We start from the raw sequence: 21,892 nt of genomic DNA on the forward strand, positions 1-21,892 counted from the left end.
ATATGTAGTTTTGTTTTCCATAACAGCCACATTTCAGGATACAGACAAAACAGGGTAAGTCTGATGGATTTTCAATATTACGGTCCTTTAAATGCTGCCTCCTTAGTTGGGCTACAGCGAGTATTTAGCAAAGAATTCACAAAGCATTGCATTTATACCTCAAAAGGTACACAAATACTGGGAGTAGAACTGTCAATACGACAATGCAGTATTGTTCACAGAATATAGACATTATAAAACCATAAAGTGAAGTAGAAAGATTTATATATTAATATAATGTTACAAATGTGTGTTGGAAAGAAAAATCAAGTATAACAATTGTTCTTGAAAATTTCAAAATGAAGTTAAGCTAGACATATCTAGAAAATACATACACTGTTCTTTTATCTTGTCGGAGCAGTTTAGAAGAAAATTCACTGAGAATATCAAGAAATGCCAAATTTAAAGGTGGATGGCTCTCCCCTTGTGGATTAGGCTCCTTAAATGCAAACTCTATGCCATCTCTGCAAAGAAAATAAAATAATGAAATAAATATTACAATGCATATTACCAAACATTTTAAAAATTAAAAATAATTTTAAAATCAAAGAGATTATCATGTCATTCTAACACAGAAACACACACATACACCAGTTAGCTAGCCATCAGCTAAATGTGGTGTGGTCTAATCTACATTCTTTTCTGGTTTTTTGACATGGTTTCCTTTTATAACATTGGCTGTTCTTGAACTTGTGATTCTTCTGCTTAGACCTCCCAAATTCTAGAATTAGACAAGTGTGCTGAAAAGCTCAACATGTATTCTTTACTTGAATACTCTTTCCCACAAAATAGTACAAATTCTTATATATTCTAATCAACATTTTCCCATTTTTTTTTCAGACTATGAAAGTCATACTGTAGCACATAGGACTACCCCACCTATAATAATTTGCTTAAAGCTTTTTTTAAAAAAAATAAAAAATTAAACTCTAACCAGGGCTCATTATAAAATTAGATTAAACTCTAATTAGGGCCCAATTTAACCACATTAGTATCACAATTTAAATATCCCAATTGATCAAGATAACAACCATCTTTGTGCTCTATCAAAATGTAAAAGGGTAGAAAAACAATGAAGACAAAATTGGGAAAGAAAGCAGGGTATGCTTGGGCCTGCACTAGGTCCTCTGCATATACTATGGTTGGTATTTTTTATTGGTGTTTACTTGATGATTTTGTGGGACTACTAACAGTGGGTGTGGGGGTGTCTCTTGAGTCTTTTTTAAGATTTATTCATGTATTATGTATACAACATTCCTTCCATGTATGCTTGTATGTTAGAAGAGGGCACCAGATCTCCTTATAGATGGCTGCCAGCCACCATGTGGTTGCTGGGAATTGAACTCAAGACCTCTGAGCCATCTCTCCAGCCCCGTCTCTTGAGTCTTTAGCCTGCCCTTTCCTCCTACTGGTCTGCCTTGCCCAGCTTGTTAAGATATGCCTTGTTTTATTGTATCTTATAATGCAATGATCAGTGAATATTCCTGGGAGGCCTGCATTCTGAAAGGAAGTGAAGGAGGAGAGTATATGGCGGAGAAGGGAGATTAGGGAGAAAGGGAAGAATAAAAGGAGGATAAAATCAGGTCAAAAGACTGAGGCCGGGATGCAACAAAAAAATCTTTTTTTAAAAGGAAAGCAGGATATTAACCACATTGAAAAAAATTATTTCTTACAATTACTCTATGTTTCTTAAATTTTACCTAAAATTATCACTAAAGGCATACAACAAAATGAAGTAAGAGAGTTAATTAATATTGGAGGATACCTAAAATAAATAAAAGAAGTAAGTTGTGTGCAATTCATATGACAGTGCACAAGAAATCCCAGGCTACTGCACAGAACTTATTTCAGAGGAGGAGGGTAGCATTCTGAATGATGACACTTGAGCTCAGTTTCTTCTGACTTTCTTAAGAAAAGGTGTGCCCATGCATACATGTGTGCACTTATAAAAGAAGAGGAGATCCCACATAGGTTCTTAAAGTTAAAAAGTTTACAAACCAATAATAAAACAAGACTAACTAGCTATTCAAAACAAGCAAAGGATAGACACAAATAAGATTCACGAAACTACAAACACTAAATAAAGTATTAGGAGATGGATTACTTGTGTAGCATGGCAATAGCTTCTCTTGTTTTCAATTGGTCAAGTCCAAAAGTTAAAGCAAAACGTCGAGCAAGTTCTTTTATGCCACTAAATGTTGAAGATGATCTATCAAAATTATATCCATTCTCTTGTATCATCTCATTAAAAAGCTGTTTTTAAAAAAAGAACGCAACGTCAGTATTTTTGATGAATATGGATTAATACATTTTAAGCATATTTTTCAATTAAAATATAAGTGATAGTACCTAAAACAAGGATTTTAAAAATTATGATACAAAAATGAGCACAACTGTGTCACATCACATATTTAAAATAGATATCATTATTTATACTCCAAACTCTTTAGGTTAAGTTGGTCAAAATACCAATCACTTGGTAGTAATTGGGAACAAACACATATAACAACATAAGGAAAGGAAAACTCATTGTAAGCTATTAGACAACTATATTCTGATTTTGTGGTGATGGTGCTGAAATCCAGGGTCTCATGAATGCTAGTCACTGTATTGTTTACCTCCAAGGGGTGAATTTCGTATCATGAACTTTCATCATAAAGTAGCAAAAGCTTTTGAACTTTGATATCCTGTAACTTAGAAATTCTAAGATTTTATTCAAAAGAAATATTTATGTACTATACTATGCACATATTTTGGTGTTATTTATAATAAAGTTATGAAGACCTCAATATCTGTCTAGAAATTATAATCCATCTATAAAATGGAGTATTATACAACTATTAAATGCCAAATAAGTCTAGATACTAGGGAAAATAAAATCATTATATCAAAGAGATAAACACTACTATGCTCACTGTAAAATATCATTAACAATGACCAAAGGATTGAACTAACTTAATTGTCCACACATAAAGAAATATGTCATGTACCACATAATGCATGCAAACACACAAAAGTATTATTTAGCCTTTAAAAGGTGGAAATTTATGTCATTTGCAAAAGAGTGGATGAACCCGGAACACAATCCTTTAAGTGAAATAAGGCAGGCATAGAAAACCAAATATCATATGCTCACACTTTAATGGAACAAAACAAAGTTGAAGCCAAAGATATGGAAACTAAAATAATTAGTGCCACAAACTAGGGCAGTGGAATAGGAATAATCAGTTAGGATGATTGGGTTCCAAAAAATAACTTACAATATAGTGGGTAGAGTTAACAATGAAATGGATATTATAGGGACAAGGATGAAGCTGAGTGACAGAGGATCTTCCAAACATGCACAAGGCCCTGCGACCAACTCAAAAGAAACTACACACATGAATTCTTTGTTCCACAAAAATATTGTATATTTAAACATTGCCATTCAGGTGCAGCGGTACAGATCTCTAACTCCAGCCCTCAGGAGGATGAGGCAAAAGGAATTTCAGATCAGGAGAGCCTGGGCTACACATTGAGACAACAGCAAGGTGTTTTAATGAATAAAGGTCTTGTCATCACATCTGATAATCTAATTTGATACTCTCACAGTGTAGGCGAAGAGAACCAACTCTCCCAAGTTGTCCCGTGGTCTGCACATGTACAATTTGGCACATTTGTGCACATGCACAAACACACAGAGGAAAATGAGGCTGGGAAGACGGCATAGTGGATAAAGTGCTTACCATGCAAACACAGGGATCAAAGTTCAAATCCTAGCTTCCATAGAAAGCCAAGTGAATGTGGAAGCCTGCCTATAATACTACGTTAAGCAAGCTCTTGGTTCAGTGAGAGAACCCACCTCAGTAATGGAAAACAATCAAAGACAATATTCAAGAGTCAATTTCAGGCCTCCACACTTATAACTGCATAAAGGTATATATACATGCATACATATTCATGCACACACACTTCACACAAACATTTACCAAGAAGAAAAAAGATTAAAATGATCTTATTTCAACTTATGAGGTAATGACTGCATCCAACAGCCAGACTCAATCATTTCACATATGTATATACATTTCATATACAATATTTTGTGAATATTTTGTATTGCTACTTTTAAGAATTGTCTGTCATGTCCTCTGCCCAGGTTCAATTATTACATTTGATGTATGACAGTTAATTATGTTAAGTAAAGCTGATACTCAGTCTTACCTGCTGCAAACTGAGAATAAGAGTCTTAGCACACTGAATTTTGTCAATTTGCCTCGTTTTACTCATTGTTTCTTTGATGATATCACCATAATCATTATAATACTAGAAAAAATTAATGCAAATTAAAGTTTACTCTCTGACAATAAGACTAAGTTTATGTTAATACTATAAGCACAAAACAAATTATGCATTTGTGATTCCAAAGATAGGAAATTTATAAGAGTACTAAAGATTTAAGGTAATTTCTAAGACATCATCTTTAACTTAAAAAATCATTTGGAAACCCCAAACTATTTAAACAAAGAAGGCATGAAATAAAGCAGTAGCTAGGTTAGATTGAGTTCCACAGGTAACACTAAGTTTTCTTTAATGACAATAAATATAAACAGAGTTACTCTCATTGTTAGTGAGATGTAGGCCAACTTATAGATTTGGTTTACAGAACAAATGCCTATAAAAACAACATTTAAAAAATACTGTGACTAAAATTTGCAGAGCTCTGGGAGTTCGGCTGAAGAGAGGAAGGAGGGACTATATAAGCAAGGGGGCGGTCGATATCATGGCAAGGAAAGCCACAGACACAGCTGACTCAAGCTTATGTGGGCTCACAGACTCTAGACCAACAGCTAGGGAACTGACATGAGACCAATGTCAGCCCACTAAATGTGCGTAACAGTTTTGTGGCTTGGTCTATTTGTAGTGCCCCAAGCACTGGGACTTATGTAGGATTTCCCTCTGTATGCTGTGATTACTGTTAGTTAATGAGTAAACAACTGCTTTGTGCCTATAGCAGAGCAGGGCAGGGTGGAGCAGACCTAGGCAGGGAGGACTGGACTGAATGCTGGAAGAAGGAAGGGCGGAGTCAGAAAAAAGCCATGGAGCCTGTGGGAGACTGCGCTGGAACTTTAACCAGTAAGCCACAGCCTCATAGCAATACATAGAAATGGGTTAAACTAAGGTGTAAGAGTTAGCTAATGGGTCAAGCAGTGATTTAGTTAATACAGTTTCTCTGTGATTATTTCAGGGCTGAGCAGCTGGGAATCAACAAGAGGCTTCTTTCTACAGTGGGACCTGGTGTAAGCGTTAGCTTTTTAGAGCCTATCTATTCCCTACAGTGGAATGTTTTGCTTAGCCTTGATATAGGGGAGATGAGCTTGGTCCTGCCTCAACTTGATGTGTCAGGCTTTGTTGACTCCCATAAGAGGTCTTACCCTTTCTGAGGAATGGATTTGGGGGGGGGGGTGTTGAAGGAAAGTGGGGGAAGGAATGGGAGGAAAGGAGGGAGGGAAAATTTGTGGCTGGTATGCACAATAAAAAAACCAATAAGAGATCTAACAACACACCCAAATATATATATGAGAATGATTTGTCAGTTCTACTGGAAAAATATTGCCCTCAATTCAGAATATCTAATCTAAAACTTTCAAATTTGCTTGAAAAATTTGATGTAATATTCATTCATCATGACAAATGATATAACTTCCAAACAACTTTTAAGTGATGCTAAACCTCTCTCACAGTAAAATATTCAAACCAGAAAAGTGAATTGGCTTTCACAAATCACTGCATTTTTATTTGTAAAAACAAGGAGTGCAGTGGCTCAGGCCTTAAATCCCACAGTCAGGAGGCAGATACTCGTGGATTAAAAGGCAGCCCAGCCTGGTCTACACAGTGAGTTCAGGACAGAAAGAGCTACATGATAAAACCCTGATAAGAGAGATAGAGATAGAGATGCAAAGATTTCAAAATAATATTTTTTAATTAAAAATATGTTTTTACTTGAGAAAATACTTAGAGCATCGCTTAACCTGAGCCATATTCTTTTAGTATAATTAACAATATCCTTTGGAGTCCTGCTTCAAAATGAGGGCATCTCACATGCATTTTTGAAAGTTATGAACAGGCTCTAATTTCTAAACGAATGCAATTTCTTATTCCAGTTAAGCTGGGATGGGTCATTTTCTAATATTCAAAATGTAAATGATCACAAACCAAAATGTCCATTAACTGAATTAGTACAGATGAGAGAAAATTTTACTCAAAATGTTAACTGCTTTAAGATAAATATTTGTACTACACAAAAGCAATTCAGTATTGAAAGACTTGCAATGGTCCCACATAGTCAAGCCATTATTAAAATTTCTTTTAAGCATGAAATACATATCTATGGTATATTTCAACCTCACCTTCATATACTGCTTGAAGATATCTGCAGCTGTATTCATCTCCACCACAGTATATACAATTAGCTTACAAAATGCTGCAAGTAAATTTCTCCTCTTGTGTAAAGCTTCAATTTTACTGGCTTCATCTTCTTGCTGACCATCTGGGGAGAGGGAGAACATTCCCAATAATCAGTCAATCTTGTATTTTATTCCAATTATATTATTTAAAAATATAACTTATACGGACCCTTTTATTGGGGAGTTTTGAAAAGGGAAGAAAGTATTAACAAAAATTAAATGTCACAAACTACTCAAAAATCCCAATATACTACAGTTTTTTAGACATCAAAAAGTCATCTGATGGGGGATGGTCATCTGTCTATGTGTTACTTTCATTGGTTAATAAAGAAACTGCCTTGGCCCTTTAATAGGACAGAAAATTAGGTAGGCGGAGTAGACAGAACAGAATTGTGGGAAAAAGAAAGCAGAGTCAGGCAGACATCTCAGGCAGTCGCCATGCTTCTCCTCTCCAAGGCGGACGCAGGTTAAGATCTCTCCTGGTAAGCCACTCCTTGTGGTGCTACATAGATTACTAAATATGGGTTAAAGCAAGATGTGAGAATTAACCAATAAGAGGATGAAACTAATGGGGCAGGCAGTATTTAAATGAATATAATTTGTGTGTTGTTATTTCAGGGCATAAGCTAGCCAGGTGGCCGGGAGCTGGGTGGTGTGACGCAGCCCACTGCTCCTTCTACAGTCGACATGGAAAAGAAACAGATGCAGCAAGTAAAAGGAATTGATTAGTCAAATTAAGCTCATCTTACTTGTTCCTGGACTTTTCCAACAGGAGGATTTGTCAAAAAGACCTGTACATTCAGAACCTGCTGGTAAAGTCTCCTTCATTGAAGGCAAATTAATCTGAGAAAACCTATCATTTCCAAAGATGATCTCACCCTCCACATTACCTCTGATTTGTTCTTATACATTCTTATCTATCTAAACAGGCTCTCACTATACAGACATGACTGACTGGTCTAGAACTTCCTAAGTAGACCAGGAAGGCCTCAAACTCAGATCATCTTTTGACTCAACTGTGTCTCTTAGAGGTGGAGACAAGAGAACAGATGCCAGCTAGCCTAACACTGCAAAGATGAACACAGATAGCTTGTTTCAAGGTGTGAGGACTGAAAGTTATAGTATGTGTGTGTATGCCCAAATTAACACAGATATAGTAATATAGGCAAATACACACAAAGAATTTCCCTATGAACAGATTTCAAATCTGAACTTAATTATGAACAAAACTATGATAGACAAAAGAAATCTAGAAGAACCCTACTATTTCAGTTTTGGTTGGTTCTTAGTTCTTTACAAAAAAAAAGCTTTTCAATATCTTTAATAAGCCATTTATATTTTGTGAAGAATTTTTAGTCTATATCTAGCTAGCCTTTCAAGACAAGATTCTCAATATCAGAACCTCCCCCTGTGACACCCAATAGGAAATTATCTACCTCAATTATTTTGGGTGCTAATGACTTAAAACAGAGCATAAAGAATGCTAAACCCACGTTCCATCACTAAGTTACACCTGAAAACCCTAACACCAAGTATCAATTTAAGATAGAACATCAGCAAGTTTTATCCACAGTATGTTCCAATATGTCAAAGCCATTTGCCAAGCAACTTAAAAGCTGCATCATTTGCATTTTAAGATTATTCTGAATGTTTTAAATTAACTTAATTATTCCCATTATAGCAGATAATTTTTACATAATATAATTTTCAGTCATTAGTGATATTATTAAGAACTTGAAGTATGGATTTCTTCCTACATACTAAAATCCACCCCTCCAATTTTTTAACCAGACAGTGGTGGCACACACCTTCAATCCCAGCACTCAGGAGGCAGATGCAGGAAGATCACTGTGAGTTTGATTGAGGCCAACCTAGTCTACAGAGTGATTTTCAAAACAGCAGGGCTATACAGAAAAACCCTGTCTTGGTGGAGTGTGGGGGAGAGGGAGACACAGGATGGAATAGAACAACACAACTGTTTAACGTGGTATGAATTTCAAATCATATATGTAATAATTTACAACACAAGTATTATATGACAACTGTATAGCAATGGAAGTAGTATGTTGGTAGTGGGCTTATTAAGCAATTGAACTATGTGACAACCTGTGGCTAAAATTATACTATACAAAACAGTATACAATCAAACTTCACTGTTAGGTTTATATATAGTAAAAGAACTTATACTCCTTTCCAAGTAAATAAGTATATTTGTTGTAACAATCTATAATTAGGGGAAATTTTAAACAATAAAAATGCCTTAACATTAAGAAATGTAAATGTATAGGAGTCGATTCTTATGATGCTCAGTAGTTGAGACAAATGAAATATGATTACATGTCAATTCTAAAAACAATCTCAAAAGTATGTTGTAAAACAGTCAACACAACACTTATAAGGAAGTTAACAGAAAATTTCTTAACAGAAAACTTCCAAGTAAAATCAAAATATATGATAAATGCCAAATTTATGACAGTGGTTATTTCTAGGTAAAAGAAAATAAATTTATTGGTGAAGAGACATGCATTGAGGTAAGTCTTTCCAGAATACACTACAAATACAGCTAAATTTGAGAAAGACAGGTGGTTGTGTACATATGTGTAATATTTTTTTCCATAGGAGTAGAGTATACTTCATTTAAATAGTTTAACACAAAAAAGCAGTCAAAGCACAGAAGACAGAAAACTTAATTCTAAAAAGTTGCTACAAAACTGAAGCTTACTTTCATTTGATTTGCAATGGTCTCAATGAAGTCAAAATAGTCATCAACAAAAGTTATAGAGCAAAACTTTCCCATGGTATTTTAGAGTGCAACTATGGTTTTCAAACAAATTTTAGAGACTTTCATATGCATTTCATATTAAAGTTGCCAATCAGTTGAACTTCCTCTACATAGCCACATGTTATACAAGCTTCCATTACCTAAAAAATACATTCAACTATTTGATTTCAGATGTTTTGGACTTTAATTCCTGAGTGAAAAGATAGCCTCATTTTTTATTTTTATTTTTTATTTTTTTTGGTCCAAGGCATCTAGCAACCTGTTGATCAGTACGTCTTTGTTTAATGAATAGCAAGAAGTATACCAACAGCTGCAAGTGAAAGGTGACAAAGTGGAAACATAAATGTTTGGGGGTATTCAACTTCTGACACTGTCATGTAAATACATGCACATTCATAACTATCCTGGGATACATGCAACTAGAATATCAAAGAATAAGACATACTTGATAAACATTACTAGAAGGATTTTTAATCACAGTTTTGGTTACTCTTTGCTTCCCAGTTGTATTCTAGGTATGTTCTCATTTTGTGAGCACAAATCATTATATTGCTTAATAATGGGCCTCAAGACAAATCTAAATTTTACATTAATTTAGGAACTAAATTCTATAAAATGGAGCATACCATCTGCCAGATTTCATTCCTTAGTGTTCCCTTTGGGTTACTTCCTGCAGGTAGTGGTGTTTGGTTGTATAAAGAACAAGTGGGCATTTCCTTATAATTTCCTTGGCTTGTTGACACATAAAAACTTTTTATAACATTTATTATCGACAGGATTTTTTTTAATGAAATTCTGAGGCCTTCAGCACGTTTCTACATTACCTTGTGATAGAGGACCTGGCAGACCCATATGGGATCAGATGTGTGTTATGTATATGGGATGATTCCTATTCCTGACTGTATCTTGTAACTGAATAAATAATAAAGTCAATTCTGTATCATCTGGTACAAATTTAGTGGTTTCAATATGTAAAACAACTCTTTCTGCATATTGTGAATCAGTAACTATGTTGAGAGGTTGTTTAAAAACCTTTAGTACCATTAGAATAGCACATAATTCTGACTTTTAGACAGAATCATAAGGGCTTTGATAGGGGCCTAAATTTTCTGATTTATACCCTGCCTTTCCTGCATCAGTATAGAATGCAGGAACTCCAGTTATTGGTGTGTCCCATATAATGCAAAAAAGGATCCAGTTACTTCTCTTCTTAAGTTAATTCTATTGCTTTTGGTATAGTTGTTGTTAAACTCTTCCCAAAACTTACTATAAGCTCTTTGCCTGAGTTCATTTTCTTCCCATAATTTGTCAATTTCATCATTATTAAAGGGCACTAATTAATATATGAATAGAAAGATTTTATTTCCTTTTAAATGTTTCTTAAAAATAAAAAAGCATAACTAACACACAATATACTATTTGGTTTTCCATGACTTCATATTCAAGTAAGGGACCTGACAGTGCAATATGGAGAATAAGAAATATGAAGATAACTTTAAAAAAGGCTGATCGGTTTAATTATTGAATTATGATTATTCTGGATTACCCCAAGAAAAAAGTTTCAAAGATCATTTCCAACATTCAAAAAACCCATGATCACAAAAATATGAAAGCCTACAATATATAAATATACAAAGCCACATAAATGTCTTATTCTCAAATTATCTGAATATGGCCTTATCAATTTTAATCAATTCACTCACAATTGTTAAAGAGATTCAAACTAGAAATAAGAGTTAGCACTAGTAAGAAGCACATATCTATCTGCAACACCATATCATCTTTATAGTACACCGATATTATAGAATGCAAACCTAATTTCATATTGAACTTTATAGTGTTAGTAAACACATACACACAATGAGATGACAAGAATAACATTACCTGCACTATTACTATCATCATCCTGTTCAATGAAGACATGATCCAAAATAAAGCTGAGCAACTCAGACTGCAATGAAGAATCAGGAGTATAAACTAATGGTTCTAACATGTCACGGCCTCCAGACATAATCTGATGACTGAAGATCATCAAAATATCACACAGAATAGTGAAGGCCTGTGTAGAAAAGGGGGAAAATGTTATCCAGGTACTTAGCAAATGTTATAAATAAAAGAATACATTTAGTTTAGGGGAAAATCTAATTTTCTGTATTTGAAATCATTAATTCAGTTAGTTGTTTTCTTAACATTTTAAAGCTGAATGAGCAGTGGTGTAACATGCCTTTAATCCCAGCACTCGGGCAGAGGTAGGTAGATCTCTATGAGTTTGAGGCCAGCCTGGTATACAGAGTGAGTTCCAGGGCAGTTAGGACTACAAATAAGAGAATACCTGCTGTTGGACAATGGTCTTGTACCCTGTCACTTGTATTGTTTTAATAAACACTGATTGACCAGTAGCCAGGCAAGTAGTAAAGGCGGGGCAACCGGGTAGGAAGAAGAGGCTAGGCAACAAGAACAGGAGAATTCTGGGAAGAGGAAAGGCTGAGCCTTAAGTCTTCATCCAGATGCAGAGGAAGTAAGATAAGAATGCCTCACTGATAAAAGGTACCAAGCCATGTAGCTAACACAGACAAGAATAATGGGCTACTGTAATTTCAGGCTACAGAATAAGAAGCCTGAGCTAACAGGCCAACCAGTTTATAATTAATGTAAGCCTCTGTGTGTTTCTTTGGGACTGAATGGATGTGGAATTGGGTGGGACAGAAAGCTCTGTCAACAAAACCCTATCTCAGAAACAAAAAGAATTAAAGCTGAAAAGCTTATTTGACTACTGATACAAGCAACAATTTCACATGTTCTTTATTTTTAGCGACATTAATTGGCTATATATGATATCATATATGCACATGGGCATATGGAGATGCAATATAAACTCTTATTAAATTATACTCATTTTATTATATATAAGTTCAACTTATTTTTTAATGCACAATATATACAGATACTAATTTTTTATGTTAAATAAGCTGCTTAGAAAACAAAATGTAGCAATTACTAACCTGTTCCTTAACAGTAGTATTCACGTTGGTCAAGTAATGCTGACATATCTGACAAAATACTCTCATTTGTTTCTTTAAACGCAGTAAGTCCTCCTTGAAAAAAAATTTATCATGAATGTTTTAAAATATTGTATAAACAACTCAGTACTTCTTTGAAATGCCTGCTAACATAAACATTATCATGGATAACTATATCAGCTCTACTTTAAATTTCAACTTAAATTTATTCTTCATGATTTATTACAAAGGAAGATGAATCATTTCGCTTTTTTTTGTCAAATCTCCACAAGGTGCACATCAAACTATCCAATTTCAACGTATAAGTACCACTCAAAGGACTTTAAGTGAGCATACTACAAAGAGAATTGCATATCTATGTTTACCGATACACTATTCCCATGATTAAGCAATGGAACCCTAGATGCCCAAGATCAGAAGAATAGGTAAGCAAGATGTATTATAACATTTATAGGAAAATGGGAGGTAGTGGAGATCATTGTGTTAAAGGAAATAAGCCAGGCTCAAAAAGACAAATGTCTAGTTCTTTTATATGCAGCATCTATACTTGTTACAGATATATTGCTTTCGATTAAGTACTTGTATAATTTTATGCATATATAATTTGTATAACTGAATTTATTTTGAGTATCAAAAATAACAGTGACACTGAACAACTACAGTACAAAGGTATCTATAATGAAATTATAAACTCTATACTGAAATAATATATGGATATAAATACATCTATGCTTAAATACAACTAACTGCAATTCTGATGGGGGATGAATAGTTCTAAAGAAGAGTGAAGAAGAAAAGATAATGCAAGGGAAAAGAAGTAGAAAAATTGATGTGCTTTTTCATATACAAAATATAGATTAAATACACAATCTATATACATGCACACACACAGACATGTACACAAAAAATCATGAAGAAAATTAGGAATATTTGGGGAAAGGAAAAGAACTAGATAGAGTGGGGAAAGAAAACAAGATGATGAGATTGGGAATGAGGGTATAAGAAAGTATAAAATTATCCTAGTTTGCTGTGGCTGTCAACCTGACTCAATTGGGGAACTGTCCAAATCAGAATGGCATAAAGCCATTTCGGTGAAGAACTGTCTTCACTAATAATTGAAATGGGAGGGCCTAGCCCAGTACTGTGGGTGGTGCTACCCTTTGGCAGGCTGTCCAGAGCTGTATATATTAAAAAAAAAAAGCTAATTGAGAAATTAACTAGAAATTAACAAGCTAGTGAGAAGTATTCCTCTGTGGTTTCTACCTTAGCTTCCTGTCCTGATTTCCTTCAATGATGAATTATGGCCTGGTTGTATAAGATAAAATAAACCCCTTCCTCCCACAAGCAGCTTTTGGTTATGGTTTTTATAAAAAACAAAAACAAACTACAATAATGATATACATGAATGAAAATGTCACAAGGAAATTCATTATCATGTACATTACATTAAAGAAAGGTTACCAAAAATCAGAGAATAGAAAACTTAAAAATTAATTGGTACGTTAATAGATAATATATCTTTAATGGTCTAGAGAAACTTTCATAATTAGATATGGCTAACTTTAAGAAAAACAGCAACTCAGAATGTTTAGGGCAAAAATTTATGATTCATGCTCATTTATTATTTGAAAGTGGGCAATTCAAGGAAAATAAATGGAATGATATCTTGTATTTCTTATTTGAAAGATAATCGTTATAGATCTTGAAAACTCAATTTCATGATGTTAACAAACTTCAAAATGTCCCTTAAACAAACACATAATAAAAGAATAAATGGAAGAAAACTGAAAATAGAAAAATTCCTTCTTCAGGAAATACTTATGTACAGCCTAATTTATAACTCTCAGAAACTTAATATTTAGAAAAATGATCCCAATTAATATTATTATCCTCAATTAAAACATGAAACTTGATCTTGGGGGCTAGAGTGATGGCAAAGTAGCTAAAAGCACTTGTTGAGAGGACCATGATTTGATTCCCACGGTTTCTCACAACCATCCATAACCCCAGTTCCAGGGGATCCAGAAAAGCAAGTGATGTGTATACATGCACACAGGCAACACACTGATGCACATACCTAAAAAAAAAAAAAAAAGACCTCAAAAAGATGAGCTTGAGAAACCTTGAAGACTACCAGTAAAGTGATCTCAGGACATAATCAGAGAACAAGATAGTATAAAGAAAGTTGGCTCATTATCTTCAGTGAATATAATCCACTCACTCTGTACAATTAATTTAAAGGTTCTTGGTGGAAATATCGTTTTGCAAAATGTATCTGCCTAGGACTGGTGTGATGAAAGAGCAGTTAAGAGCAGCTGTTCTTCCAGAGGTCCTGAGTTCAGTTCTTAGCACCCACATAGAAGCTTACAACAATCTGTAACTTTAGTTCCGTGGGATCTGATACCCGCTTCTGGTGTACAGACATACATATAGACAAAACATCCACATACATAAGTAAATAAACTACTTTGCTATATCTAGTAAGCAATTTTGAGAATGTGAAAAGTCAAATATAATGATAAAATGGTAAGTATGACTTCACTGACTTAAATTGCTCTTACTAAAAGTACAAATCTGATGAAAATAGTGACTAATATTTAGTAAGAAGACTACCACATACCTTTGTAGAACTGCTTTCTGTTATCTTAGCAAGCTGCCAAAGGATTACATAGTGAGTACACTGCAGCGCATGAATAACAATCTATAATACAGAAATAGAAGATTAGAAGTCAAATTTATCTCACTAACTTTCACTTGTCAAAGTTTAGTATGTAACATATAAATAAATAAAAACCTGCTCAGGCATATCTCCATTTTCAATTCCGGTTTTCAAGAGTTTGTAATTACAAGCAAACAAATCCCACTTTGAAAGATCATGGGCACTGTTAAAAACAAAACAAAAAACAAATTAAGCTCTATTTAAAGAGAAACTAAGATTGACCATAATTGTTTTAGAATATTATAACATGCCCCTATCAAGTGATTTCTTCTAAAAAGAAAAAAAAAAGAATTTGAAAACATAATAATCCATAAATTATGCAAAGTTATTTGCTATAATTTAAAAAAATCAGAAACTCAAAGATATAACTTACTTATGAAAAGCAGTGATCCTCTTCAATGTTGATAATACCTGATATGCATCATCTTCATCAGGTTCTTCTCCCTAAGAATATTAACCATACGTTAAAGAAAGACCAAAATAATAAGCCCAGTGGTGGTGGCCCACACGTTTAACCCCACCATTCAGGAGGCAGAGGAAGGTGGACCTCTGAGTTCAAGGCTGGCCTGATCTACAGAGTGAGTTCCGGGACAGCCAGGGCTACAAAGAGAAACCTTATCTCAATAAACCAGAAAAGGTGGGGGGAAGGGAGAGATTGAGGGAGTTGAGGTACGAGGAAAGGGAAGAAAGAGAGGAAAGGGAGGGAGAGAGGGAAGGAAGGAAGGAGAGAGCAATGAAAAGAAGAAAGGAAGACAGAGGAACTGACTAACCACCCTACTGAAATAAGCCGGGCATGGTGGTACCTTTAATTCGAGAACTGGGGAGAAGCAAGCAGATCACTGAGTTCCAGATCAGTCTCGTGTATAGTGAGACTGTTTCAAACACATGCACACAAACATGTGTATACACACAATCAATTTTGGTACAGATCATGGAAAGAACTACCAAGTAATAAAATCCTAGGCTATTAAAATGGTGATATAACCTTAGAAAAAAGAAAACCAAATAAAACCCACAAATAAGCTTCATCATTCAAGTCCTCTAGCTGCCAAATTTAATACAATATGACTGAGTCAACCTAAGACTGTAAACAAAAGTACATAATGAAAAACAGAGAAAAAGAGAATATGGTTCTTCCTTCTCCTGTTATATAATACAAACACAAAACTATTTTAAAGTTTTCCAGTTTTCCAGTAATAGATGCACCACCAATAAAGAAGCACATATTAGATGACAAGCAAGAAATCAAACAGCACCTAAAAAGCAAAAGCTAGGTAAATGAAAAACAGTATTCAAAAGAAAAATAACAAAGAAAACACATATAAATGGGAGAAATTCTATGAAATATACTAGTCCTAATTGCTCACATTTTGGAGAATTTGTATGAACCCTATCATTTATGGTACTGACATCCAGGTTTCTCAAAATTAAACCATTTTATACTTTAATTTTTTTTTAGGTAACAGAATTTAGTTAACAAACTACTGTCGATGTTACACTAACTTGTCTTAACTATAGTCTATTTAGTCAAGAGCAGAACAACTAAAATCTTTACAAGTGGTAACTGCATTTGAACATATGTATATAATCCTCAAATTAGTAAACCTTAAAACCTAGAATGTTACACATAAAATGCTAAATACTTTTATAAAACAGGAAATTACACCTTAATGATTGGCCATTAATAAAACTGGTGGTATGCAAAGAGTCTTGGAATGAAGTTCTGAATGGCCTCATATACACTATGAAATTTGAACAGGTCTCAAACTAAAAATAATCCTGTCTCTAGTTCTAGAGTGTTGGATTATAATTGTTAGCTACTCCATCTACCACTGTTGCCAAATATAAAAATGTTCACAATTTCTAAGTGATGTGAACAGTACCAAGAGTGAATGTCTTCAGGGCATACCTTTAATCTTAGCACTCCAGAGGCAAAGGCAAGCAGATATCTGTGAGTTGGGAGCCACCTTCTACATGGCGAGAGACTGTCTCAATAAAAAAAGGCTAAAGAAAGTTGGTTGTATTGGCATACACCTTTAACACAGCACTTGAGAGGCAGAGGCAGGCGATCTTTGTGAGTTCGAGGCCAGCCTGGTCTACAGAGCTAGTTCCAGGACAGTCAAGGCTACAGAAAGAAACAATGTCTTGAAAAAACAAAACAAAAAAGGCTAAAGAAAATAATTTGACAATTATGACTTGATTCAAATAAATTAAAACACCTATGTGTGTATATCTAGAAAAAACAAACAAAAATATGTTTATTTGAGTACCAATGCAATAATCCTTTTCGAAAGTACAACATAAGAAACTCCAAACCTACAGTGACTATAGTAGCAACTTAAAGGGGGGCTATGAAGACTACAATGGATTTGCCCTCAGTTGAATTCTATTATCTATATATTAATAGCCGCTGTTTCAACTAAAATCAGGTAACTACCCAGCTTCTTTAGAACAAAAGGCAAAAAAAATCTAGTTTTGTCTTCATCTTTTGAAAGTTGCATGTCTTTGCCATTTTCATATTTTAGTGGAAGAATAATAGCAGTTTGATGATTCACATAACTAAAAAGACTCACCAACACACCACTAGATTATCATCAGGACTAATACTGAGTGACTCAGTTACTGGAAGGGAAGGGTCCAAAACACTTGTAAATATATACCTCTTGCAGAAAATCTTCAAGAAGCCGGTTAAACTTATCTGCCAATTCATCTATCAGCTGACTTCTTGAAATATCTACTCTGTTGAAGATTGTGAACTCTTCATTACATAATGCATGGTAAGTTTTAGAACATGCTTCTAAAACATCAGTATCTGTGTGCTTCTCTACAATATTTCGGATCTGGCGCAATAGGGCATCCAAATGCTGCAAAATAAGATTTATTTCATTACAAACTAATAAGGTACAGAGAGAAGGATATAGCTTAGTGGTAGAAGGTATGCTCATTTTGTGCAGGCCCTATTAAGTATACAGTATATTAAATATACAGTATTAAGTATACAGTAGGCATAGTGTGACTATACCATACCACCAACTGTAGCAGTTTTCAAATATATTAAATGTGAAGTATAAGACATGTATGTTCAGACACTTTTATAGTTTGGGAAATAAATGAACTGATTGGTCCATATTTATTTCTGCAACTTTAATAGAAAAAAATTACCTATCTCACAGATATTTGGTAAGACTGTTAACAATTGTGAAGAACTTTCAATAGTTATAGGAACATACAAAAAGTATTACATAAATACTAGATAAATTTGCTTTGTAACTGTTACTGTCTAATAACTCATGACAAATATCCATAAATGATCGGTGAAATAGTCATACAATGTATGACTATTGTATAGTTATTGGTATAAAGCAAAATAGTTGCCCATTTATACCATTCCCTAAATCCAATTAGTCTAAAATATAGAAAGACCTAGTAGAAACAGGTTCACTCAAAATACTACAAAAACATATTTATAATATAAGAAAGCTGTATAATCGTGTAGATTAAAACAGCATTTTCTTCTCTAATATTTTATACACAGAAAACATCTTACCTTTTCTAATCGTCCAGTGGTATATATCTCTAAATCAAAGTACTGAGGTAACTGCAGCAAATTGGTCACCTTTTCTGCATCTACAGAGTACTTTTGGGGGGGAAAAGATCATGTTAAAAACATCATAATAACACTAAGTAAGAATGTGCTGTGCCACTTTGAAAGAATATGTGATTTAGGAGTGACATTAAGAAATCAATGTAACCTTACTTTTGCTAATAACTGTGGAAGGGCAACAGCAAAAAGTTCCGTGATTTTTGTTCTGTCATCTAACTGTGTCTTCTTCTCCTTTGCTGTTAGCACCTAAACAACACAAAGATGTTCCATAAACATCTACAAATCTCAATAACATTGTTAAATCCTCAATTTTTAATTAAGACAAATAAAATAATAATATTTTAAATGATGGATACAAAAATTTTGAAACAGAATCTTGCATTACTATAGCTCACACTGACCTCAGTTCATTTTTTAAAGCCTTTCAAGTGGTAAAATTATCAATTAGTGTCAACATGCCTTGTCAAAAATTCCCTAATATAAAACATCAGCTCTAAAAGTAATACTTAATCATAATTAAAGGGGGTAACATTAGGTGCAATGGTACACAGAACTCAGGAGGCTGAGGTAGGAGGAAATAATAAGTTCAAGACCATTTTTGGCTAACTAGCGAATACCTAGCCAGCTAGCTAGGGCTACATACAAGACACTGTAGCCAAAAAGGTACATAAATTTAGTGGAAAGCCATGTAAAATAAGTAACTACAACCACAAAAAATCAAATACTCCTAGAATAAAGACAAAAATTCAATTAGAAAAAAAATTGGTGGAATAAGAAAAAAATCCCTCATAAATCTGGAAAACTTTAAACCTGTGACTTTTTAAAAACAGGTGACAATTATAGAATGGCAAGGGAGGATACATGTGAACAGTAGACTTATGAGAGACTAGGTAAAATACAGAATTAATGAACACTACATTCATAAAAAGTATTACAGGACAGAGATCTGAACATGAATAGAAGTAAATGGCAAAATCCACTCCTATAAACCATTAAATCCAATAAACAAGAGAAAAGAAAGCTCCAGTAGCAAGGAGGGAAGAAAACCCATAAATTTTTAGATGAAAAAACAAGTTGCTTAAGGCTGCAGAAATTATCAAGTGCATTATCTTCTACAATGTACCTATGAAACTGGACGGTGAAGGAGCAGGTACCAAATCTCTGTAATCAATCTATTTATTTGGCTAGAGAGCAGAAAATACTGGACAATCATGTCTCCAAAGTTCAAAGACACCCCACACTCCAACAGAAAAGACTGGAACCAAAGAAGCAGGTAAACTATTCCACAGAAACTGACTTTAACTGAAACCCAGTGTAAAATGCAAACAGAACGTAAGTCTGTAGACAATGGTGGCTCAAGTCTTGATAAGAAGAAATTTCCAACTGCAATGGTAACCTCATAATATGAAAGGAAATGGGAGGCTCAGACTATGAGGTGACACCCTCCTCAGTAAAGGCTGAGTCCAGGGTAGAAGTTCAAACCCTATGGGCAACCTGTTTGAAATCCACTGAAATATATCCAAATGGATTTATCACTTTGAGCAGGTTTCAGCTGGACAACACACACAGGCTGATTACTCTCACACTGGCAGGGTTAAGTGCATAATACATCTTACTCTTCCATAGACTTAATCATAATTTTCTTATAATTTTAATGATCTTTAAAATTCACTTATCCAAACGATTTCTCAACTCCCTTCTTCTAGTTACTTGTCCCAACTCCACTATATTTTTGTTTCTATTAAACTAATTCCTGGTCTTACAAAGCTTATTTTCTTAAATTCCTGTCCTCAGTAACTAATACCCAACAGCACACTATTCTATCATCATTCCTATATTCTACAAAAGTTATTGAGTTTAAAAGACAAATTGCTTTCAACTATTACTTTACGTTCACACCAGGCCTGCTGTCACTAGACTGAGTGGCTGTTGAGGTTAGTGTTCTCTTGGAGAAGTGCTTCAGATCATGCATGCCCTATGTCCTGAGCATGTGGGCCGAATGGTACAATCTAGTCCTACTAGATAATTTTTTTTTGGTTTATCAAGACAGGGTTTCTCTGTGTAGCTTTGGATCCTGTCCTGGCACTAGCTCTTATAGACCAAGTTGGCCTCGAACTCACAGAGATCCACCTGCCCCTGCCTCCCAAGTCCTGAGATTAAAAACGCATGCCACCAGCACCCAGCATCCTACTAGAAGATTTTTTAAAATGTAAACTGAAAGAATAAAGATGATCTCACCAACAGCCTAATTCAAATATATAAACTCCAATGCAGAAACACAGTATGCATGAAAATCCAGGGAACATGACTCCCTGAAGTCACTGGTCCTACAGCAACGGCTTCCAAATACAGTGACTAAGATGAAAATCTGAAGGATTTAAATGATCTTAAAAATGATCAGCAAAATACAAGAAGACGAACATCAATTCTTCAATGAATTCAAAGAAAATAAGCAAATGAATGAAATAAAGATGACAAGAAATAAGAAAAGAATTCAATAAAGATAAAAACAATGAAAACATCAAATGGCAAGTTGGAAATGAAAACTCTGAAGTAGAAAACTCAGTGAAAAGCACCACTATATATACTGTGGATCAAGCTGAACATGCCAACCTCATTTTATGAAGCCACTCTTACTCTAATATCAAAATCCAGAAAGATAAATACGCAAAATGAAAAACTAAAACTCAGTCATATTGATGGACATACATGTAAAGATGAATACGATTCATTTCATAGGTGAAAGGATAATTTGATATGTGCAAATAAATAAAAGTAAAGGTCTATCACATAAATAGACTCAAGAACATAAATTACATGATCATATAAACAGATGCAAAAATGACTGTTGAAAAAGCTCAATATCGCTTCATGATAAAAACTCTGAAGAAACTAAGACTCAAAGAACACATCTCAACATTAATAAAAACAAATACACCAAGCCTACAGTTCAGGCTAGAGAGGCTCAGAAGGTAAAGTTGCTTGTCACACAAAACCACAAAACCTGAGTTCATTCCCTGTAATCCACGTAAAGGTAGAAAGATGTAACTGATTCTACAAAGTTGTCCTCTGAGCTCCAAGCATCATGGCATATGCTCCAACTCATATATATGCTCCAACAATAATAAAACAAAACTTGAAAAGTGATAACCAACAGTACATTAAACTGAGAAAATCACAAAGTATTTCTTAAAAAGAAAAAAACAACAAACAATGAGCCAAGGGCGTATACTTCCTCTACTCTTATTCAATATAATGCTTCAAAGTCTTAAAGCAATAAAAAAG

General features: G+C 34.2%; 1 protein-coding gene across 6 annotated transcripts in view; it reads right to left on the bottom strand.

Annotated features, from left to right (window-relative positions):
• Stag2 (stromal antigen 2) overlaps positions 1-21,892 on the bottom strand; it is a 130,622-nt gene that overhangs the window by 16,385 nt on the left and 92,345 nt on the right. For all 6 annotated transcript variants that reach the window (XM_038316052.2, XM_038316053.2, XM_038316049.2 and 3 more), the window contains exons 17-28: positions 18,761-18,853; positions 18,551-18,640; positions 17,664-17,867; positions 15,377-15,447; positions 15,079-15,166; positions 14,905-14,985; positions 12,267-12,359; positions 11,149-11,323; positions 6,426-6,565; positions 4,240-4,341; positions 2,144-2,292; positions 375-503 (exon numbers count right to left, since the gene is read on the bottom strand). In XM_038316052.2, coding sequence (XP_038171980.1) covers positions 375-503; positions 2,144-2,292; positions 4,240-4,341; positions 6,426-6,565; positions 11,149-11,323; positions 12,267-12,359; positions 14,905-14,985; positions 15,079-15,166; positions 15,377-15,447; positions 17,664-17,867; positions 18,551-18,640; positions 18,761-18,853 — 1,415 coding nt within the window. The remainder of the gene's footprint in view (positions 1-374; positions 504-2,143; positions 2,293-4,239; positions 4,342-6,425; positions 6,566-11,148; positions 11,324-12,266; positions 12,360-14,904; positions 14,986-15,078; positions 15,167-15,376; positions 15,448-17,663; positions 17,868-18,550; positions 18,641-18,760; positions 18,854-21,892) is intronic.

Source organism: Arvicola amphibius, chromosome X (assembly GCF_903992535.2).
Source record: "Arvicola amphibius chromosome X, mArvAmp1.2, whole genome shotgun sequence".
Taxonomy (NCBI): Eukaryota; Metazoa; Chordata; class Mammalia; order Rodentia; family Cricetidae; genus Arvicola; species Arvicola amphibius.